At 39.1% G+C, this 25,151-nt stretch overlaps 1 protein-coding gene across 4 annotated transcripts in view; it reads left to right on the top strand.

The window, feature by feature from the left end:
• pax2b (paired box 2b) overlaps nucleotides 1-13,617 on the top strand; it is a 28,794-nt gene extending 15,177 nt beyond the window's left edge. Inside the window, exons 7-11 of one of the 4 annotated variants that reach the window (XM_046068835.1) lie at nucleotides 2,680-2,790; nucleotides 8,602-8,611; nucleotides 10,469-10,570; nucleotides 12,644-12,730; nucleotides 13,307-13,617. In XM_046068835.1, coding sequence (XP_045924791.1) covers nucleotides 2,680-2,790; nucleotides 8,602-8,611; nucleotides 10,469-10,570; nucleotides 12,644-12,730; nucleotides 13,307-13,488 — 492 coding nt within the window. In that variant the 3' untranslated portion in view covers nucleotides 13,489-13,617. Of the gene's footprint in view, nucleotides 1-888; nucleotides 890-2,679; nucleotides 2,795-8,601; nucleotides 8,612-10,468; nucleotides 10,571-12,643; nucleotides 12,731-13,287 lie in introns of all 4 variants that reach the window. The other 3 variants (XM_046068834.1, XM_046068836.1, XM_046068837.1) reach the window with 3 other exon arrangements.
• Nucleotides 13,618-25,151: the final 11,534 nt, after the last annotated feature.

Raw genomic sequence — 25,151 nt, 5'->3', positions numbered from 1 at the left:
ACAGTAAATACACCCAAATTGTGCATGTGATGCTGAATGAAGAAAAAAATACACTTATGTCACAAATATTCCCAAGCCATCTCCAGAAACAAAAGCTAATTAAACAAACGTCTGAGATGTCCACGCACTGGATTACTACCCAGCATGTATAATGCTGGAGGGATCACCAGGAAAACTCCCACACATTATTGATTTTATGATGAAAAACACATTCCTTGTATCCCCTATAATTGAGAATAACAGTAAGGCAACATGAAATTAATCAATACCTAGATTTTTCTTCATTTATGCTGTGTTATTCAACTGCTGCTCCTTGCCTTTGTTGTTTATTTTCCAATTCTTTGTCATATCTTGATGTTTAATGACTCATGCAGTCTCAAAGGCTGCATTTATTGTAACATGTATTCATGAAATGAATGCATTAAAACTGTATATCCATGCTCCTTCGTTCTGACATTAAAACCACACTCGCCATCCATCCTCATTTAAAAAAATTAAGAGGCATGTTGGGAACAGCCACCCCCACGCCAAAACGACACCCAGAAACCACCGCTTATTAAAAGCTCTGGGCTTATTACAATGGATAACCTTTATTTACTTTCATTATACTATTAAACAACAAGAGACTATTAATTTCTCCCACCAAACTACAAGTTGGACCCATAAAGCAAAAGCAGTCGCCTAATTGAGTTCATTTTAATTTCTCTCCAATCGGGGCGAATTACGCAGGTGATAAATCAGTGGGACAGGCCTCACCTCCAGAAGAGGGCCTAATTTGCAGCTAATTACAAAGCTGATTTCTACTGGAAGATCAATACCAAAACGAATTGGAAATGACTTGCAATCACAAAGAGCGTCAGGGAGAGTATTAAAAGGCAGAGGGAAAAGGGTTAGACAAAAAAAAAAGAGGGCAAGTAAGGAAAAAAGAAAAAGGAGGCTTGGAACAGTCTAGAAAAATCAGGTTTAATTTAATGCAATATTAATCAGAGCACTTTCCCTTTCATGGGTGCCTCACGTTGTATTTTTCTCTCCTCTGGAAAATGTGGTCCCATTAGCCAGTGTCTGGGTTCTGTAGCGAGGCATTAAAAACCCATTCTGGAGATGCAAAACGCAATGGATTCACCCCTCCCACACTTCTGCTAGCCATTTGGTCATCCCTTTCAGAACTATCTTTTCAGTTTTCCCCCTTCTGCCCTTTATCTGCATGATAAAACGTCTGTTTGGCGTCTGAAGCCTCCAAGAATAGAGGAAAACATCCGACATTGTGCCAGTGAACAGTTGTAGCAGACAATTAGAGTTTATCGGTGATAGTGGCAGACAAGAGCGGGGTCACGGGCGTCCCCCTGTGGGAGCGCGGCCCACTGAGCCACTCAGGCTCACACTGGGCTTTGGATAAACATTGTCAACACTCAGACTCCGGAAGTCTCATCTCATTAAATAAAAACCGGCAAACATCTGCCACATGACGATGAGAGACGAGCTGAGAAGAACTTATTTCTTTTAAATTATTAAAGGGAAAATTCACCCAAATTACAAAAAGACACATTTGTTTTTATTTGCTGACATTCCATTGAATGGGATTACCTCAAAGTATTGAATATGTTTCTTTAAACAAATTCAACAGCAACATGTCTTTTCAGAAACAATGTTCCAGTTAATCTGGTAATCCACAGACTTGGCTGTGAACAGTTTTTATTGGAACTGCTTCTACTCAGGAAACAGTCCCAATGAAAACTGATTTCTGTTGATTATCCAGTGTAACCAGGACGTTGTTTCTGAAAAGAAAAGATACTTTGGGCACCAACTGAATAGCAAAAATCTCAAAACATTGTTTAGAAAACATCAAGCATTTTATATTAAAATATTTTTTTAAGTAAATGAAAATGCATTGGTTTGGTATTGTTAGTGGGATAACCTGGATATTATATTGGCACCAGTATCAAAAGTTTTCAAGCCATACCAATCCTACCATTTAATTAAAATTGTTCAATGTTAAAGATTAAACCAGCACAAAAGCACAAATTCCACTGACCTCTGTTAAATTGGGGTTGAGATGGAAGTTTCAGAGGTGGACATTTTAAAATCTGGGCACATAGAACCCAACTGTCTTTGTCGCTAGATACTGCACTAAAAATATGTTGTTTTTTTGATTTGGGTGAACTAATCCTTTAACACAGCTTCTGATCGCACACAAAAACGCAGACAGTTAAATGGTAACAAAAAGAACAAGTTGTACAAGTGACTCTATTCAGAGATAAGATGTAATGAAATTTAAAGGTGGTTTAGACTCCAAATTAAAAACAAAAAGCAAAAAAAAAACAGGTGAATTGTGTCTCTCAAACAGGGCCACATGGTGTGCCTGTAACAAAGCAGAACTGCTTTCTCCCTTGGCTGATCAGGGGTAGAACTGCAGTCAAGCACAAAGGGCCAGCTGACGCCTTGGCTTTTCACTCATCTCAAAATCCCACTTCCTCTCAGACAATACCAAAATACATTCATGATATGCTTGAACTGCCACCCTGCAGCTTGAACACACACACACATACACACACACACAATGCTCTCATACAAATTTATACTCGCACAGGCCTGTGTGGAGTGCTTAATGGAGGAGGAGAAGGGAGGATTTCCATCTAGGTATTGTTTGGTTGTGTAATGATTCAACTGTCCTTTTCCCAGGCTAATGAGTACTCGCTCCCTGCCCTGAATTCCAGCCTGGACGAAGTCAAGCCCAGTTTATCTTCTAGCGCCAACCCAGACCTGGGCCCCAGTGTGTCACAAAGCTACCCTGTAGGTAAGATCAAGTGTCATACAGTACTCCTTTATGCTGCCGAACCACAGCTTCAGCTGAGGGGGTTTTGAACAATGTAAAACAACAAGAAAGCAATGCTTGTGCAATTGACAAAAAAAAATATGAAATGTGTGAAAATAAAAGCAAACCAAAAAGTTAAGTGTGAAGACTTTTTTAATACCATTTCACTCTGAGCTGAAAAGGTGGTACAATGATGCGATAAAATCTTAGCAGCTGTCCTCCGTCTGTTTTCTTTTCCGCTGAGTAAGCAGAGCAATAAGAGAGATTGTGGGCTGTTCAGTCACCGCTGGACAAGGACCTTTGGGTGTCAGCACATCAGAACTATGACTGTGTATCAGTGCAAGGTCTCGCAAGAAAAAAAAGAAAAAAGGCCACCATGCAGGACTGACTGTTTGTTGGCTGCTGCTGTGTTGCTCCTGTGATTTGTTCGCTGGGAGACAGTTTGTGTGTCTCGAAGCACAAGTAATGTGCCTCAGTAAATATGCTCTGGCATTTCTGCCGCCTTACTCTAACACCATGATCATTTATTTCACCCTCCTATCTCTCTCTCCTTTCTCTCCCCCACCCTCGTCGTCTCCTCTCCTTGTCACAGTTAATGACTGCCTAGCTAATTGAAATATTGTTTCGTTGTTGCCGTGTTATTACCAAGAAGAAGGTTAAGTTTACTGAAAGTTTACGATGACTGTCGGGGGCTTGAGATTAATATACAGAGCTTTTATTAAAATTCATATAATTATGCAGCAGCCATCAAAGGCAACGAGTTCTGCGTGGGGGAGGACAGGGTGATTGAAAATTGCAGCGGCCCCCCTTCTGAAATGATAGCCAAGCAGTCTTATGAGAAAAGAAAGGGCCCTTTTCTCATTAATATGTGGGAGGTAGATTTCCCCTGTAAGGCAGGCCTCCTGAGAAGAAAGGTGTGTGTTTGTCCTTTGTGCACTGATGGCCCCGTAGAAAGCAGGCCTGGTTCTGCAGGCAGCTTTGTTTGCACCTGGGATATTTTAGATGGTCTCTGAAGAGAGGGTCTCCTTACTGCTTTCCAGGTGCAAAGAGACATGTATAGGAAGAAAGATGGGATTGTATGCATATCAGTGTGTGTTTGTGTGTGTGTGAGTCTGCGTAAGAAAAGCATATTACTTGCTTTTATGTTAGTAAATCTGTTTATTTCATGCTCTTTTCTGGTAGTAGATCTCACTGGATGCAGAGAAATAGAGCATACAGAGGTCAAACTAATGGAACAAACACCACCCTGACTTCCACTTGGTAATTAGTATTTAGTTAGTGGCTCTCCTGCTTGGTTTTCCCTCAGTGCCTGCCTGTGTGGATATTAGGTGATATTCAGGTGTGTGGTCTCGCTAATGGCTGAGTATTACAGTTTACTTGTCAGCGATAAGCCTACCAGAGGAATTTTAAGCCATGCAAAAAGTAGTAAATTATCAGCAGTATTTAGGCCAAGATCCAATTTCAAATTAATTGTGTCTTTACGGGGGAAAGAACTGGAGATTATGTTCATCCTTAAAATGTTTTCAAACACCAATTAAAACGCCTGCAGTTATTGATCTTGTTGATTTTATGTCCTGGAATTTGCATAATCTATTAAAAATGAATGATTCATGAAGTGCTCATTGCCAGAGATCGGGATTCTCAGTGAACTGAAAGACTTGCGAGATAGAAATCTTTTGTGTCCTCTGCTTATCCTATTAAGGCTCAAAAGTACCTGCAAAGCAGGCTCAAATAAGAAAGGGATTTAAGGGCATTGTGCACATCATCGAAATTCAGAGGCAAGAAGCCACTTCCATTAAAGCTGTTTTTTTCTTTCTCCCTCTCCTCCACATTAATGCTGTATTACCTGCTAAATAGTCCCTCTTACCCCATAAAAAACACCAAAGGGTTCCATGAATATGTGGATAGGACAATTGCATATTGTGAGGTAATTTCTATTGTTGATATGGGAAGTAATTTCTTTGATGAATTCCCTTCGAGAGATGGATTTCATCTCAAGTGCTTCTTATTCTTGTTCATTCGCACTGCTTAAAATTCAAATAGTGTGAGCCATGGGTGAATTTATGAATAGCAGAAGGAGGAGCTCTGAACTTTTTTGTGTATTTTGAGAAATAAATGGAGAGATGGCCTTGATACAGCCAATTGTCCACTATTTCTATAGAGAGTTTCGGTATTTCCTGAAATTAGTCAGAGCCCACCTGTTTTCTTGAAGGTGCTTCAAACTTAAGAGCCATCTTCGAGTGCTGAGCTGATTCCCATGAGCACTCAGTGGGAGTTTTACACATTTCCACGCAGTGACTGCATACTGAAGACTCTTTAAACATATTCCCTGCTGGGCCTGTTAGTGGAGGCCTCCAAAGGCTTAAAACCCCTGTGTCAATGACACTTCTCTTCCTCAAGCAGCTGCTTCTGCACACTCCTTTTGTCAGTTCTCTAAACAAAACTTCATCCAGCAAACACAATTATCTACACTTCAATTAAGGTGAGTGAGCACTCTCAGGGTGAAATGCACAGAAACTATCAAGACCTGCTGTTGTCCAGTGAGCAGCGAGCAAAGATCAGACAGCGAACCTGCCGTCAGTGATGTGTGGCCTCATGACAAAGCGCTTGCCTGTCTCCCCACAGGGGAAACGCCGGCCCAGGCTCCGAAATTAATGCTTATTTCGTCTTCGCAAAAGCAAACTAACCTTTGAGCACACATTTGATAATGAATGACTTTCAGCCGGTGTTTGGGGAATTAAACCAATTTGGCTCTCCAAACATTCTTTACTTAGTTGTAATTAATTAGGGTGTTGAGATTTTTTGGCTTGTGATAAATTGCCCTATTCTGCATATAGCCTAGAAACTGGAGGTCAAAGATTTTTGGTTGTTGTTGTAGCAAACATGAAGGTGTCCCTGTCATGCTAAATTTAATACTGTTGCAAGCAAAAGAGTCATTCACAAATGACTTTGTTCCCGTGCCAAATAGAGAGAAGGTCACCCTGCTTTTCTGTTTGTGTTTTAAGAAATGGAGTTGATGTTAATGCAAAAGCTGAGCATAACGTTTCTTGTCACGTTGTTGTGGGTTTGAGATGAAAACCCATGAATCTTTGTATTCTCACAGTGTAATCGAGTGTTGATAAAATAGTTTTCAGTCCCTCTGTGTGGTTCAAATTAGGGCAATTACCAGCAGCACGTAATGCTGTCATTGTTGTCAGTTTGTACTTGTTTGTCAAATACCTGCAAAAAACAAAACTCAAGCAATGTTGTGTCTTTAAAAATCAGAGATTTCAAGGCACACTTAGAGCAGAAAATACTGTATTCCCAGATCAGCAGAGACTGTTACAAGCCACTCTTCAAATTAAGACAGAAATCAACAGTCTTTTGTAACAGCAAACCAAAAAACCTTTCGATTGATTTTCACAGGGAAAGAAAAAGGGCAGAGGAAAATAAATAGCTTTCTTTGCTGGCGTTCAATCCAAGGGGACCAAGGGAGCAGACAACATAAAGAAGCCCATATTTTAATGAGAATCTGGACACACATCTCTGTTGTAAAAACAACAAAGGCTAGGAAGCAGCTAATGAGGCTATCATTGCTGTACAGAGAGTTCTCCAAACTGGTGCCTCTCTGAAAGAGGGCTTTAAACCGGACATAAAGCAACAGACACAGAGCGGCTGGCAGTTACTGCCAACTGTATCCTGGAATATACAAAAACAGGATTCACAGAGGCTGTGATTATTATTATCAGAGTCAACAAGTGATGAAAACAGACTGAAGTTGATGGCAAACATTCAGCATTCATAGACTGATGTTCACATTTATTCGCTGATTTCTTATTGGTTAATGCAAACCTTTTAGTAAACATATTCTTTACATCTTTACTTCAATGCTTTTGCATTCATATGTTTACACACTGTAGAGTAACTTGTGCTATTACTAAAATACATGGATGATTTTCACTCATCTACCTAAAAAAATAAACACAAACTCACCACAGTGTGTTTTTATTGTTGCTATTTAAGGTTAGAATAAAGATTGAAGTCTCCAGTTAAGGTTAAGTTGAAAGTATTGATGCCCTGATGATCCAACACACTGGATTGGTATCATGACTAATATTGATCAGGTATCGGTAGAAGTTATGCCCCACATTAAATACAGTTCCATTCATTGATATTATATAATTGTAAAAATGCCATTTTATACATTTCTAGAACAATATCATTAAAATTGGCACAAACATTAATGGACTTTGGTGTATGAGTGTCCACTTATAGTTAAGAAGTGATGTGTTGTTACATCCTCAACATCAAAAACACAGCACTGGTATTGGAATAATTTTGGCCAATCTGAAATGGAATCAATATCTGAAGAGTAAAGGTAGAGGGGACAGTGTGATTTCTTCATCCCTGTTTACAATAAAAGCCACTTTCTAGGTCAATATTGCATTTCTTGCATTGACGTATTTTAACGAAACTGAATGTTTCCCTTGAGACTGTGCAGTAATGTCAGAGATCCTGTGCTCATTATGTATTTCATTCCTTTGAGCAAGGTTATGAAGAGATAAGAGTATAAAACATGTATGGCCACTATAGCAGCTGCAATAATAATGAATAAAATATTGGGTCAGTATTTGCTGAGACAGTTAAACAATAGTTACCACTGTTTACATGCACACACACGCACACATACACATGGACAAAGGCCTCATCCCTGCTGGACCTCCCACCTACAGTACTCCCACGGCTCCCTTTGACTTATGCGCACTGGCTTGTGGCTAACTAATTCTTATTATAAACGAAAGGTCCGGCATGACCTCGCTCTTCTCTGTAAAGTTCTCTAACTCCGCAGCTCTCGAGTCTCAGTGCCTTAACCGAAAGACACCTCTCACCTGGCCTCATACGACACAGCCATCAGTGCTGATATTTTCAAATAATAGAGAGCAGTTGTTCAACATGAGACTTACTCATTTCTATATCATACAATTTATGTTCACAGATGAGAATGTGAAAATTAATTTTCCGTCTGTTTTTTTTGTAATATTTTACACATTATTTGTTTTGTGGCTCTGAATTAATTTGTCTTTCAGAGACAAATCTTGGAGCTGCTCCAAAGAGAGCCCATAACAACTGCTAAGACTCTATGACAAAGGTGTGGTATTTTTATTTCAATACAGGTACATTTGATGCAGAAGTAAAAGCTCTCAGATCATTTCAGATAATTTGCTTAAGTAAAAGTAGCAGCACCACAATCATCATTATAAGTCCTGCATTAAGTGGATCAGCAGAAATCTTAAAAAAAAGTCACCAAGCAAGTCATTAATTCTTCATGTCGCTCTAATTCCAGTATTTTTGTTTGAATATGATTTTATAGTCCAAGATTAGTGTAATAGCACAATTGTCTTATTGGCTGGATTATCCCTTTTATGTGTTTAACTTTATGTCTTGTGATTGGATATAATGTATTTATGTTTGTATGAAAATCAAGTTTGTATGTATGTATGTATCAAATACAGAAAGTCACATGTGTGACTGTCTCTCTCGTACTGCCTCTTTATTTAGCTCCCCTCCATTTATAAAAAAAAGCCTTCATCCATCCATCATCACCCTACATTGAGATAGAGCCATATAAGGCTTCCAAAGCTCCTTCCACCCCCACTTCCTCCTCCTTCTCCTCCTCTTCCTTCCCTCCTCCCCTCCCTGGCCTGAGTCCTGTGAACCTCCAGGCCTGCCACCCTGCCTCTTCACCAGATTCACCAGCCGTTTCACTCCCTGGTCCCTGTGACCCCCACTGCAGCCAGTATGCCTGCCAGCTTGTAGCAGGTACTTTAATACCCAGAGGGCTCATTTGATCACTATCAGTTAAACAAATAAGTTGCATCACATGTATGAATTGGATTTTTAAGTCAATATCTAAATATGCCTGTGGTTTATGATCTTATTAGCAATGCTAAGTGGCAACATGGTTCAATTTTCAATATTCAGACAGATAAATGTGTTTATTGTTCCTGGAATGTAAAGTGTTGCAATATAGTTGTATTCTCAGAAAGAAACATGACATTTCTTTTTTTATTCATTTCGAACATACATATATATCTTTGGGGGGGGGGGGGGGAGTTTGTGTTTGTTGTTTGTTTTTTTTACAAAAAATGGCTTTCTCTAACTGGTGCATAAGTGTTATCTTCATTTTAATGATCTTCCTTTATTTAAACAGGTAAACGTTTATGGGGCTGGCAAAGAGGGTATCATAAAAACATTGTTAGAACAATAAATAAACAGACTACGACAACTGCAAAACTACAAAGGAGGAATAAACAGGTTTCCAAAACTATTTCAAATACAGTAGTGATGGTACATTTAAAAGCAATCACATTGACCACCCTTATCTTATACTGTTTGTGACGAAAAACAAAAAATTACTTCTGTCTATGTTAAAGGATGCAAACGCATTTCAGCTATTAAAAAACAAAAGTGTCCAACACATAATAATGTAGGTTGGTAGTCAAGTGTTTCCCTGGACTTCGTTTGTAACAGCAACAACATAGACAACAGTTGTCTTTTGGTGTTACAGTGCATTTTGTCCACTAGTTCCTCATTATAGCTTCATTGGGTGATGATTTCCCCTTTGAGTTCAAGTGGCCCTCACTGCTGACAATATAACAGTGGCCTCTTCTACCCCGGCCCCTGTGCAGATTGGGGTTACGTGCCGTTGTCCAATCGTCCCTGTGGCTGGCGAGGACAACCCAACCGTCACTCTTAATTACCGAACAGAGCTGAATATCTGCAACCGGACGGTTGACGCTCTGCAGAGGGGCCAGTGTGCTCGGACTTTACAGCCTCAGAGGAAAAGAGAGGAGCCTTATGGGATTCAGTAAAGGCTGTAATGAGGGCACATATTTAAGCAACCAGTATTCAGGTGCAAACTGGCCAAAGCGGCAGCAGGCGTTCTCTTGTTTTTAGCTGACTTGTTTAGGAGAGGCGCACTGATGCCTTCTGGTGTTCAGAAGAGATTTAGATAACACCACATTCTTTGAAACGTATGACCCAAACTACGGTGAACATCAAGTTGTTGTGATGACTGACTTGCGGTGGTGGTGATGAGGCATGAGGTCTACATAAATCATGTTTTGCTCTGTCAAAAGTGGTGAAATGGCTGTTCCATACAATTCCAGTAGCTGGTTTGCATTTTCAAAGTGAGCACTAAAAGCAGAGATAGAAAGAAACTAATCACATTTAATTACCTTTATGTTACTTTATACTTAGTCTCTAAACATTGTACCCTTTACTACTTTGATTTGACATCTATAGTTCTGTACTTATATTTAAATGTGAAATATAAAATCAGTAAAATATGACAAATTTGATTAAACTAACATACAGTATATATAAGAGGTCAAAAGAGCTCCATCTGTTGCTAATGTTGTTCACACATTAATGCATCATATCCACTACTTAATTGAACGCAGGACTTTAACATGTAATGGAGCATTTTTGCAATGCTGTATTGGTACTTTTACTCAAGGCTCTCAAAGTTTTGGTTGTCAGTGCCGAGCTTCCTGTTTTGAATCAGAAAAAGTTACACAATCTCAGTAAAATAATATATTTCTCCTGGTCATAAATTAAAACTGGAAAGCATTCATGATGTGTGTTTTTTTTTGTTGTTGTTTTTTCTCTCTACAGGTCGAGATATGGCCAACACAACCTTACCTGGGTATCCCCCTCATGTACCCCCCACAGGCCAGGGCAGCTACCCCACCTCCACTCTGGCTGGAATGGTTCCTGGTAAGTGAGAGATTATGTCACTGCTTCATATTGTCATTAGGGTCTATTTAACAGGTGGCATTGCCCTCAAAACAAATGGGTGTAGAAGTTATAGAAGCAGAGGGAAGAGACTTTAGCGCCAAATTATGCAGCTAGGCGATAATATATTGACCTGCAGAGTAAGAGGCTCACACATCCTTATATTAGTTCTGTGTGTATGATTGGATTGGACAGGCTGAATAAGTATTAGAGACAGAGAAGAGGATAGTCGCTCTCCATTCCTTCCCGCTTTCCTCTCTGCCTTATTGGCTCATTATCTCCCCGCGTGGCCGTTTGGGCCGGTCATCGATAAACAGCACTACCAGCCCTCTCCAGCCTCTGCGCTCCAGAGCATATCCCTCTCCCCTCCTCTACTTAACCTGCAGTTCAGGTTCACAGCAAACAGTTAAGGGTCAAAAAGCAGAGGCATGGGACCCCGGTAAATATTCAAATCGCTGTCTCTCTGAGGAGGCCAGGCTTGTATTTCACTGCCAGGAACAGAGCAGGGATGCAGTTTTGGTGCTGGGCTTATACGCTTCTTGAGCTCCAGCATCACCACACACACATTTTCACCAAAGCACAGCCGGCATTTTGCTTTAATGTGATTAAACCACATGGATGGGGGGACCAGTGAAGTGTGTCCTGGTTAGCATATCATTTACCAATGACACAACCCATCACAGGCTCTGGCTGTTCCTCTGTTCTCCTTTAGGAAAGGCTGCCATGAAGTCTTTCGTTGTCACCTTAACAAGAAGGTTGTCCCATTTGTTTTTGTCTGTTAGTTAGCAGATGATCTTACTGGCAAAAATATTTAAATGAAACTTGAAAATTAGGTCATGGAACAAGGAACACGAGCTTTTGTAAAGGATTTTAAAGGAATTCTGAAAGTGCCAAATTACAAAAATACATATTTTTCTTACCTCTAGTGGTATCTTGCAGTGTAGATAGTTTTATTTGTCCAGATTTTAAGATATTCATTTCTGATTTTTCTGCCACTCCAATTCAATGAAGATGAATTGAATTTTGTTTGTGGTGTTCAAGACAGACAGAAATGTTTTTTGGGATTTGGGTGAACTGGCTCTTTAAAATTGCAAGAAACAGCATTTTCAATATATTTTGGTATAATTAATTTAGTTTAGAATGCACTCTTTAAGAGCTTTCCAGTTTTTCTTTCAGCTTCTGTTAGGAAAAACTATTTTGAAAATATAGACTTTACATTTTTTGACACACTTCTGCAAACAATTGAGTCAATTTAACAGCTACCAGTAAAAACAAAGGGAGATGTGGTAGCACCCACTGGCAGTGCAGTCCAGATTTACTTTGACTAATAAAATGGTTAAATCATGTCGGTGGAAAAGTATCAGACATACTTTTACTTTCCATTTGTTCTTATGTAGCACAAAGCAAAAGATGAGGGCCTTAATCCCATGGCTTGTGGTTTTGTGTTACAACCCATTCATCCTATACACAACCACTAAGATTTAGTGACAGGCGCAAAACACTGTTAAAGCAAAGCCATTTCTCACCAGCTTCATATAAAATCTAGCCTTTATTGTCTCATAAAAGACAGAAATGTGTTGAACCAACAGCAGTGCTCACTGAGATGCTCCAAGTTACTTCCCCAGCAATGAAATTCTGTCGAACCAAACACCAGGGTTCAAACTAGAGGGGGTTCAGATTGGAGATGTTAAAATTCCTCTAAGAAAGGCTGCAGGATTTATTGCAGCATATCAAAAATGTATGCATGAAACTGTTTATTACCACTCTGTATTTATTAGGCCGGTATGGAATATACTGGAGGAAGAAGAATGGGTAGATATCCATAAATGGGACAGGGAAAGCCGCTTTCAGTGTCACATCCTGTATTGTTCAATGTTGCATAACTTAAGTGAAATGAAAAAGAAATAAATTACTTGCTTGACTGGTCACACAACGATGACTATCATTTTCTCCCTCAAATTGCATCCTGTTTTGAATGACGAGAAATGACTGCATGTGAAGGGGTAATGGTTTGATGTATTGAAATGCTAATTGATTTGTTGTTTTGTTTTGCAGGGAGTGAGTTTTCGGGGAACCCCTACAGTCATCCGCAGTACACAACCTACAATGAAGCCTGGCGATTCAGCAACCCAGCATTACTAAGTGAGTACACAGGATGAGAACGATTAATTGACCGTTCGCTAAACCCCTCCCCCTGAACGACTGTCCAATTGTGGCCTTAGCAACCATGAGTAGGCATGGTGGGTTTAGGATTTCAAGCTTTAGATTTCTCCACATGCCAAGTGGCTGTAATAAAATCGGAGCGATACTTGTTTGGAGGGTGGTACTGTTTGAAAATACGAGCAAGTATCGAAAGTTTTCTTTTCAGCCTGTAAAATTGGCCGGAAAATAAAGGACCCATGTTTTCAAAAACTATAAATAATTTGAGTGATAAATCTGCGTCCATCATCTATCTAAAAATGAAGCATTATGTGCTGCGCAAAAACGGAAAGCATGACAAACAGTTACAACAGTAACTAAGGGGGTGGGGCTTAGGAAACGGTCAATTAACCATAACGATTTTATGTGAAAGAGCTTTTCAGTGTGGAATAATGTGTAAAAGAACAGCTTAGCAATTAAACTAATAATGATGACAGCGCATTTGGTAAATGGTAAATCTGTTGTTGTTTCAAATGGTTCGTTCTTCTGTTAACTTTCAGGTTCCCCTTATTATTATAGTGCCGCATCGAGAGGCTCCGCCCCTCCCACTGCTGCCACTGCCTATGACCGTCACTAGTTACCATGGAAACCAAATCAACCTGCAGGACCATGGCCTTAGCCTCCATATTGCCCGGTGTGAACGGCATGGTCCACTGGACACTGAGCAACTGCGCATAAAATGTTCCCGGCTCACACAATGACAAACTTAACAGTTTTTGGGACTCCAGACTTCTTCTCTCCTCTCTCCTCGCAGCTTTTTTGGACACTCAAAGCCAAAAAAAAAAAAAAAAAAGATCTACAAGACATCACCAGAGACACTGAAAGTTGCTACACACACATGATGAAAACTGTGACTAATTTCAGTGGTTTAAAAAATGAAAAAGAAGAAGACTGAAAACAAAAATATCAGACTTTATTTCCCCCCCTGTAGCAGCGTCACAGTTTCATCCATGGATCAATACTGTACATTCCTTTTCTTGACGGCTCTCAGCAGGGACTCCGTCCAGAGCTTAAGATGTAGCAGCAGCCTTTTTTTCCCTTTTCCATTCTTCTCCCTCTCGATTCAGATGGCAGTGCAGTGAGATCAGAGGAGATTAGCAGCAGCACATGCAGGCTGTGGCAGGCTAATGTTGTTTTTATCAATCTGAACAGTCACTGACTAAACATCCAGCATGAGTACATCGATCGCTTTTGATGCCATGAGAAGATTAGGACATGTTCTCTGTGATACACAATCAAGATGTAAAAATGAAAATGAAATAAATGAACATCCGTTTGAAAATAGAGGGAGCCATGACAATATATCACCATGGCCCGCTATTTGCAAGATTTCAAGAAACTAGTAAATATATTCTTAAAATAATTTTTTTATTTCATTTTTATAATTCGTAACGACTAAACGGCTGACTGCTTGGCTAGTGTTTTACTATTTCTTATTTGTCGGGATACAAGAGGTCATCAGGCAAAACCCTTTGTGTTGTTTTGTTAATTTTGCACTATTTTGGAGGTTTGCAACACTGGAGCGTTATTATGCAGAAAATTGATGATGCATATTTGCTTTATTTCATGAAACTTGACTAACAGTCTAATAAGTCTCAGTCTGAAAAGGCACTTACAGTTTCACAGTTTTTCCTGTAATTCAAGGCTCATTATGTCACTGCCTTGACGTGCACTACTATGTTCTCACAGCTTACATTTTTATTTCAAATGATTAAGTCTTTGGCATTCAACCACAGAAAAGGAGATAACAGCCATCCCAAGTCAAACCAGTGTCATCATTTGTCTAGTTTAATGCCACAATCGTCCAGATTCACCCTGATTGGGTGATTCTTAAGACTCCAACAACGTCAAAAAGCAGGGCGACGGTTTCAGCTAAATGCCTTAAACATGTTCCCTCCTAACTTCAGCTCCCTCACATGTTTCAGGCCAAGTCATTTCTTTGAATCAAGCTGGAATGATGGTTTCCTCATCTGTCAAGTGAATGTATTTGCATTTGCCAAAGACTTAGTTCTTGTTCATGTTTATTTACAGGTCGCCTATATGCTATCATGAGAGCAGTATTATTATTAGAAAAAGCCCACATTGTTCACGAGGAAAAGTATATGTATAAATTCTATGCAGTGCAGAGATGGTCATCATATGCATATTCAGCTGTAAACCTAAAGGTAGGTGGAGTTTATTTAATTGTTATGTTATTTACAAATTGTTCATTTTGTAGAAGGATTTTTTGTGTGTGATGTGAAGACACTTCTCTGTAAATACAGTAAGAAATAATGTCTTTCATGTTCATGGGTATTATCACTTTCATTATGCTGGTCTCACTTGTACAATAATAAAAGTGTCTGAAATCTTTTACGCAAAAGGGGCTGCATGGTGTTTCTATCTGGAGTAGAGCTGAAAGGATTAGTTGATTACTCTACAACATGTCTGATAACTGATTAATAATATAGTTATTTATTAAGAAGACCCCCCCCCCCCCCCACAAAAAATAAAAAAAAATAACCGTTTTGAGCTTTTCTCTGTTTTATATCGTTGTAAATCTAACAGCTTTGTGTTTTGGACTTTTTGACTGTCAGACAAAAGGAAGACTTAATTGAAAAATAATAAACAGATGAAAGTAATCCTTATTTGTGGCCCTAATTTGGAGTCAAATTCTTCAATTTTAAAATCAAAACTCAACCAAAGGGCCTCAGAAGTCCTATTTCTTGCATTTTTGTCCTTGAGTGATTATTAAGTTAGGTTAAGGGGAACAGATGATGCATGATTTTTAGCGCCAGAGGCAGAAAGTGACTAGAAAGAATACTTGCAATTGTGCAATTTCTAGGTATTTAGACTTTACTTGATTATTTCCACTACATTTATTTCAAAATCAATGTTACTTTGCAGATAAACATTTTACATCAAAACATATGCTCAGTTTACAAAATATGATGCATTATTAAATTGGCCCTTTAGCAAAAATTTAATTCACCCTTCACAATGCATGTGAAACATCACACATTTGATGTTTGTAGATTCACACTACAACATCAAAATGCTGCATAAACAAAAGAAGTATCAGTACTAATAATTTAATAATTTAATCTATAATTTAAGTCCAGCCCAGGACCTATGTTACATTCCTATTTTGAGTCTTTTGTAGAGAGTTTTATTTGTAACGGGGGTATTAATGTTGTATTAGTACTTTTACTTTACTAAAGGATCTGATTCTTCTTCCACCACTGTATAATACACCATAATGTAGTTGGACGCAAAAATAAGGACATTGTTAAGTTTTTATTAATGTATTAAAACTTCCCTACGATGTGTTTTTAAATATGTTTTAACTGTTTATATTATATAAGAAATAGCAGTTTGAAAAAAAAAGGTCTCAACTTAAGGTTACTAGATTTCTCTTGGAGCTTTTATCCGCATCTCAGGGCATTCAGCAGCAGATGGAGTTTGCTTAGTTGTCTTGTAGCAGGAAGAAGTATTTATTAAACAATACTTTGTTGATAAACACAATTACTGCAATAATATAATTAGCAAATATACCATACATACTTCATTATTCATATAAAATTATAACACCTGTTTTCTGTTATCAATAATTCAATCTCTGTTTATACACCCATTACAGATACTTGATAGGAGAAGTTTTAATTGTTTTTGGCATTCAAGTATTATAGATGTTTTAAAGAAACGTTTGGCTGTAAGAAGTCTTCATTTCAGACATGACAGGAAATGACACTGTTACAAGAAATGGTTCAGGAAATAAAAGAAACAGGCAAGTTAAATAAAAAGCACAAACAGAAGTGAGAGACCCAGTCTATCTTTATAGGTCCAGTAAAGGTCCCAGGAGAAAGTCCCTTCTTCCGAACTACCTTTTAATCTACTGAGAATAGACTCATAGGATGCAGTTTGCATTTACCCAGTATTTCCAGTCTGGAGCTATAGCTTTTTTCCCAATGCCTCAAAATAAATCTGGAAGCTTTACATTAATAACTGAAAAAGCACATTATGATATATTTGGTATTTGAGAGCTGTTCACCAGTAAACATGAAACAGGAGTCAAATCAATGGATTGTTGAACCAAGCCAATGACCCCGGACTTTGACCCAGAGTGGTCTCACTAATGTACAGGAGAGATCCCACTCCCATTCTGCAGCAAAAAGAATTGTTAACAAATGCATTACACCTACAATTCCTAAATTGTCCGTATTATTGCTTAAAACTACATTAAAGTATGTAAACACTATATTATATGTTTATATACTGCTTATAAATGCTAAATAATGGGTTAAAATAAAGTGTTGCCATGTTATGTAATTTGACATTTACAAACTTTGCTTGAGATGACAAATAACTTGTAGTCAGAGTGTTGTTGAGTAAAATGAATTGAGGTGCCTAATAAGACTATTTTGAGATGAATGTATTTACTTTTCAGGTATAAAGATCACATGGTGCACGAGGGCTACAGTGAGAATGCCTCTAAATGTTTTCTCCATGATTTGGATCACTGAGCAGCGCATAAAGTGTTTAACCTCTCCTCGCTTTGTAAAGCTGAATTAATTTTTCTAGCAGTGTGCCTGAATTCAATTTGTGCTAAGTTGCAGGGAGAGATTTATGCATGAAATCCCTCTTAGAGGTTATTTTCACTCTTTCTTCGCTCCGTAATCCCTCCACCACTGCCGCCTGTATGACTTAGTTATATCATTATTGATTTACAACAAGTGGACACTGTCCTGATTAGCAATGCGTGATTTGCAAGGGATTTGCGCTGCGGGTGCACTTGATAAAGCAGCCTGTACATTTCAAATGATGTCAGACAGAATGGGAATATATAATACAGTGGTTGAGCTTTTCACTTGTTAATTCAAACATTTATTTCTTGGTCCAGACACTATTTTCTTGTTTTAATGGCAAAAAATTGCCCTTTAATCTCTGATCCTGCATGGACAACAGTGATACGAAATGAATTTAGTATCAACTTTATTGGGTAGAACACTCAATTTCTATCCTTCTATTGTATATTGTCCTCTAAATTTCAACATTGTGAAAAGATAAAATAAGCTCCTCTAAAACATACTGAGCTGGGCTGTTTTTTGGTCCACTCTGATGCCTCTGGGTCCAAGAGGAGAGACCCCCTTTTTGCTTTGTAATTCAATTTCTCTGCCTGTTGTTTATTTCATAGCTCCCCTGTGAAGCATCAAAAGCTGATGTTCTGTCAGCCCCTAACTGTCGTATATGTTTGTCATTCACAGCCCTTGTTAAAGGAGGAGGGGAAAAAACTGAGCTTGACTCTTTCCTCTCCCCAGCTGAGAATTCCCAGAAGCAGAATTATTCTATTTAGATGGAAACTTTTTTGTCACTTTCCTGTCTAAATTGGCATATCTGGCTCTCTCCTCTGAAACCAATAAACTGTGAACTTGGATGTATCTGTCAATCAAGCTCAAATTGACTGCAGCATGCCAGCTGACAACTGGAATATAAATATAAATATTATATATGTGTTCCCTTATATATATATATATTTGGATGGATGATCTGAATCAGCACCTGTCACTGTCTTTATTCATCAAACATTCAGTTAATAATAAAATTCAACAGCAAAAAGCACAATAATGACATCTCAGATTGACACAATCTAAGCATGAGTTTACATATAAAATTGCACATTTGATCTAAAAAAACAACAAAAAAGGAAAAGTTCAACTTGAAAAAAATGTATTTATTCAGATAAAAAACAAGTTCAGTAATCATGATAATGGATGAGTGCTGAAATCTTGATTTACTGCCCTACATGAAACAGGCCGCTCTGCAGCAATGCAGATCATCTTTTTATACTATTTTCTCCATATCTTACTGCGACATTAATGTTATTACTCCTCATTGGATAAGCAGTAATTATCTTAATGTAGACCCCATTCTGTAGATTGCTTCTGAGGAAGTTGAATAATTGTGCCTAAAAGTTGACAGACAAAAACATGTACATATGGAACGACTGATCTTGAAAATGCATGATCCCTTCAATACTGTTTATCTCTCATTTTAAAAAAGAAACTGGTTGGAGCTCTTTATGTGGTAGGATGCAGTTTTGGTAGTATTAAGAAACCCCTCTATTTCAGGTATTATAACAGCGAACAGTGAACCTCATCATGCATAACTTCAAACCACAGTGTCAGATCTAACTGTTGACCTTTTCGAGCGGCTCCGCACTAATACATGCTGACTGAACACTTCCTCTGTGTGATTTGTACAGTGGTTCTATGAATATGCCGCAGCAACTGAGTTATAATTTGGTTATTGGGGTGTCAAATGTACAATAAATCCTCAGGATGTTATCATTTGCAGTGACACACCAAGACGAGCAGGGCTGTGGAGAAAATATGAAAATGCATTTTACGTCTTTATATCTGTGCACTGGTTTGGACGTTATGAAAAGAGGGAATGGATCTGCTGCTTTATGTGCTGTATCTAATTGGATATGGCAATATATAATACGATTCTCCAGTATCCATCAATTCCTGTGTTAGACCTGTTTGTATGGTCGTGTCACTGGGGCAGCCTAGCTTGTTATGATGCCTGAGCAGCAATTATGAGGTAATTTTTGACTCATGCTGTGTGAGGCCATCCAGAGGATACTTGAAGGGAGGTTCCTAATGAGTGAGCATTGATTGATTGGACATAATGTGCCCTGCTTGACTGAAAGCAAGTGTGAGAAAAAGGTGGTGGTGGGAGGGAGAAGTTTGGATGACAGGATATTTCCAAATGAAGCAAATGACCAACGATTAGATCTGTTAGCATATAGGTGAGCGCCACAACTCTGCCAAAACGTGGCTAGCTGCCTGCCTGGCTATCTGGATGGCTCAGCCCAGCGCCAAACCTCATTTACCCTTCACCAGTAAATAATTACCCTAATGGCTATTTTGTGATACATGATGCAATTAAAGCCTAATGCAATGCACCTCTCTTAGTGAATGTGTCAGGTCCCACATTACAGGTGCTGGTGGTCCCGGGCTAACGGGGCTTGCTACCTGACTGGCCAGTAATGAGGATATCCTCCACAGCAGACAGAAGAGCTCCCTAATCAGCTGGATCTGTCAGCCAGGCGTGTTTGTTTGCAACCAGGGGAGCTGGGAAATATTCAGAGAGAAGAGAGAGGGGAAAGCAGAATTTGGTGCAGGCTATTCCTGTTAGCTGAAGAGGGAATAAGAAAAGTGGGTAGAAGAGAGGGCAGAATCATCAACCCCCCATCCTTTCCCCCTTATAACCCCAGCTTCTCCTACTGCTCCCCTCACCCTGGCCTCCCCCACCACCACCACCACCACACTCCCAACACCCCAGTCACTGTCAGGCCAAACACATGATGAATTGCCCTGTCAACAGAATTCATTCAGGGACCAATTAATTCAGCAGAAATGAACTAGAGCCATCAGTCGCTGAAAAACTCAGAGCAAAGAGAGCAAAGTAGCTCTCTTTGGAAGAAAGAGAGACAGTGTGTGTGTGAGGGAGAGAGAGAGAGAGGGAGAATGAGAGAGAGGGTGCCAAGGGAGTGCAGTGGAAGTTAGCCTGACAGGAATTGGTCATTTAATGCTTTAGCGCACTGGAGACAGCCCCTGTCATAGAGGAAGCCATGACAGGACTCCCCTGGTACTTTATTTATTAATTATCCAGAGCAGCAAGGGGCATTTAACTGTCTCACTCCAGGCCTGTCAACCCGACTTCCTGTCATTTCCTCTCCATAAACAGGTCCTGTAGAATCAAACTTCAAATCAAAGCAGGAGAAAATGTAATTCACAGAGCAGACAAATATTTTTGTTGCGACGGCTGTCACGTTTAGAAAAAATCAAAACAAATTTAATTGTCATGCGCATAGTCGCTGTGATCCCATTTTGAAAATACAAACACTTGATAGTCATCGTGGAAACAATATCTGGTTTTGTGTTGCGTCAGCTGATCAGCTGTCAGCAGTGGATGGGCTCCAGCTAGTCAGGTCGCTCTCACGACCTCTCGACACAAACACAACACAAATGTAAACACCCCTCGAAGAACCCATACTCCCGTATAAAGTATGCATCTGATACAATGGTTCCTAACTTCCTTTTATTTATTTTTTTCCTTTTGACCCCTTAACACAAAGCAATACCTTGTGGCCCGTGCATGTGTATAAGTTGTGAGCAGTTCAGTCAAATGGGCTCACTTATTAGAGACTTGGAAAGATTAAGATGTACAATATGTAAGATCAAAGGAAAGTCTGACAAACTAAAATATTTTGTGTAATAGAATTTAGTTTTATTTCTACCTGGGTGATCAGTGTGAGACCCTTCAGATTCATTTTGTGACCCCTTGTGAGGGTCCCCACTCCCTTCTTTTCTAAATGTGGATCTGATAGAATACTGCTTTAAGGGATGACGTCATCTCAGAAGGTACAGAGGTACTGCAAAATGCAAAAATAAACTTTTCTAAAAGAATAACAAATAATGACAGCATGAGGATTTCCACAGAATGTAACAGTGCAACTATCGTCTTCCTAGGACTGATACGGTTCTATTTTCTCTGCTGGAAACTCAATGAGTCTTTGGTTGACCTATTCAGTCAAAGGTTTGATCTTTCACTATTGTGTGGTGTTGATCAGGTAGTAAATATTTGATGGAACCTTTTCTTTGGCACATTATGCATCACAGTGTAACAGGAGGATGGAGTGGCAGCTGGGAAGCTGCTCATGCCGTCAGATATTCTTTACCAAGATGACACAACCCACAGCGAAACAATTTTGCCTGCCCAAACAGCATTACAAAGCACTTTTATGAAACAGGGAATACATAAAAACTTAATGAAGGAATGTTGAATAGTTTCTCATCCAATCCTCCCTTCGACATGGGCGTCACAATGCTTTAAATAAACACCTTTTAGTAGGTTGATCATATGAAAAGTATGTTAAATCCGCTCACAACTCACAACCTTAAACTGAGCTGATCTTCTTCAAGTTTGAAGCAAAGGCGATGAAATCCAGAGGAAGACAAAAATAAGGAGATGTGTTGCAGTATATAATTAATTAAATGAGACTAATTAGGAACATGAGAGCAGGTGCCAGGCTATGGGCTGACAGCACAGACAGCCAGACAACAGCAAGGGGGGGAAAAAACTATGGGTAAGGGGTGTAACGTGACAAGAGGAGGGACAAAGCAACTTTCTGTGTTTTGTCACATGAAACCTCCAAGGAATATATGTGACAGAAACTGTAGACCCAGACGCCATGGGGGTCTTTCCCTTTGTTTAAGACAGATTTTCATTTCGCCAATTTGAGTTTGATGCAAGCAAGAGATTTTCCTCCTCATTATTTCTGTTCGTGGATTGAAAAAAGAAAAAAAGACTGTACAACTGAGGGACTAGTACATGAACATGTGCAGTAGCTCACCGACAGCAAAGAGATGTCATGTATTTAGAAATACTATGCATATACATGGTAACGCAGGGCTTATATCACAGACTGCACAGCCTCTGGTGTAATATAAAATTCATTTTCCATTTTTGGGTGATCAAAAATATTGTTCTGTTCATGTTCTAGAGTGCAATCAGGATCCCTAACATCACAGTGCAGCACGTGAAGCATTCTGTTACATAAATAGTGTACAAGATAGACGAAAACCTGTATATTTTCCACAAAAAGCCTCTCTTATTCTCTTTTTCTTCCACACCACATCGGTGTGGAACATTATGGACAGTCCAGCTTGTGCAGCCAGAGACGCTCAAAAGGGGCATCAGCCTATTTTATCACAATTTGCTCGCTAACCAGTTACAAATGTGGCATGTGATGACAATAATGAGGCTTGATGTCACTTAGCCTTTGGACCGTGTGTGTGGAATAGCAAAGCAGGATGTCAGGGTGCTGCAGGTCCTCCACTCTGGCACTGATAGGCCTCCTGCACGCGAGGTGACAGACACCTCGGTTAGAGAGAGAGCAGCCTCTGTAACAGCATTATAAATTACTGTAGATCCTATTTGTGTCAGTGGAGGCAAGTGAGGGGAAAATTCAACATCAGCCTATTTATTCATTTACTTATTCCCTGGCTCGGTCAGGCTCAGTGCTGCCAAAGAGGAGCTCTGCTCTGCTCTGCTGTGCCACTCTGCCTCAGAACAAATGCTGTGTGCTTACAGGGACACATGGGCATTTTATTTTAGAGGCACTGGTGATATCAGAGTCAATCAGGCCAGAAAAGGGAAAGCATTACAGTACAGCTGATACCTTTTTCTCCCTATCTGGATGGAGCCTGCATTTTTAAACAACCATCAAATGCAAAACTTCCTTTCTGAGACGTGGCAGAAATGTTGAAAAGAAACTCATAGTCCTCACAGATTGTTAGGTTGTTTAATGAGTTTTATAAAACCAAACCAAAACCAATAGGTTGTTTGTCCAAAATGACCTATATGACCATAAAAGGAACAGTTTAGTAAGCTGTCATCTTTATGGTTAAAGTTTGGTTTAGTTTGGCCTGGTATGTTTAGTAAATTAAACCTTGATTAATGTTATTGAAAGATCATGGTCATGATGAAAAGAAACTATGAGGCCATTTTAAGCGTTTCAACAAATGACCAATGCAGGTGGTGAATCTTTATTTAAGCCGGAAAGCCTCATTGATTGGGATCAATTGGGATCAAACATCCTTTTTTCAAGGATATCCTGGCCAAGACAGGCAGTAATGAGTTACAGACTAAAAACATAAAACAGATAGCACAAAATATGTCACAAGAGCAGAATTAAACAAAAACTTGACCATAAAATCATAAAAAAAAATCTTAAACGATCACATGCAAAAACAACCGTAAGTGGATCCTTAAAAACTGTGAAAAACCAGTAAAAAGAAACAAATAACAACAATAACAACAATGCATTAATGAGATCATTAACACATGCAGGTTCTAATATTCCCCAAATCACTGACAGCCAAAATGTTGTAAATTAAAGGAGAGATTTTCGAGCAGATGCTGCATGCTCAATAAACAGGCTCACCTGACTAAACGTTCAAAACAAGAACAGTTCTTTCTTTCTGTGATCAATAACAAGTGATTCTGGAAAAAAAGTCATTTCCCAGCTAACAATGCCACAAGTGATTTAAAAGAACAAAGTGACTGCAGCTCGATATGTTTTTTACGTGCACCTGTTAATTCGCCCCCCAAAAAACAAAAAAGCTAATACAGGAAAAGAGATGGAGCTTTCTTTTAATTATCAAGGGATGGCTTGGACTGCGCATCATCATTAGTTTGACTAAATAGCGTCGGTCAGTGACTCAAGTAGTGGTAAATGGCACAATTAGCAGGCTGAGCAGGGAGAGGTATATTCAATTTGAAAGCCTTCTTTCTTAATCCATCTCCTGTGATCATGAGAAATGCTGAGCTCAGGTTAATTCCAAGTAAAATGTCAACATTGTAATCAAGAACTAGCACACTCCAGCAAAATGTAAATGTCTATGGACACTAAATTTAACTGTCCAACAACTTTTATCTTCCCTGTCTCCATCTTAATCTCATCTTCTTCCTTCTGCACAGATTCCTCAGTTAGCAAGTTGGCACATTTCCTCTTCAGCTGGGTATATTTGATTAACAGCTAAGAAAAAAGGATCAGAGATTAGTTTGAAACCTACGTAGCAACCAACAACAATGAATAGTACAGACACCAGGGAGGTGTTGACATGCTTCCTTAACATGAATCTGTTGTTCCTTGTTCTACTCCCAGTGCCCCAGTGCCCCATTGCTTAATCCCTCAGTGCACTTGCTCTGTAACCCCAGCAGGTGCAGTGGGAATCTATAAACACAGCTGGTGCGTCTCAGTGTTGAAACTCTCAGATCTACCCTCACCTCGCACCTCACCTCAACGAAAAACCCATAGTTTACCCAGAATACCATGCATAACCCAGATTCATGATGCTGGCTGATTCTTTTATCAGGGCTCCAGGCAAGACAAGAGTTCATGTCAACTAATTACAACTACTCAGTGTTTCCGTCAGGATTTTTAGAAATTTGAAACAGCTTATAGACTATTATGGGACACTGAATTAATGAAATTCCTCTTTAAAAAGGTTTACACCTTCTTAAAGCAAGGTGACCCATAACACATATTCACTGTTTGAGGGAAATGATACGCAACAGTTACATTTACAAAAGCAAAATCAAACAGAAATAATTCAAATATACAGCAAAAATTAAGATAAAACATCTTTATTTCAGGTTTCATATCACTTTCATGTGGCAGTATTTAGGGACTAACTTCCATTTTATTGCCATTGACTGACAATGTCAAGATCACAAAGGAACTGAGACAAGATATAGTCCATGACCATGATCAAAACCGTCTCTGCCAAATTTAAAAATAAAGCTATATGGG

Source organism: Micropterus dolomieu, linkage group LG14 (assembly GCF_021292245.1).
Source record: "Micropterus dolomieu isolate WLL.071019.BEF.003 ecotype Adirondacks linkage group LG14, ASM2129224v1, whole genome shotgun sequence".
In the NCBI taxonomy this organism is placed as follows: Eukaryota; Metazoa; Chordata; class Actinopteri; order Centrarchiformes; family Centrarchidae; genus Micropterus; species Micropterus dolomieu.
The sequence above is the reverse complement of the archived record's forward strand: the minus strand, read 5'-3'. Positions and strand labels throughout refer to the sequence as shown.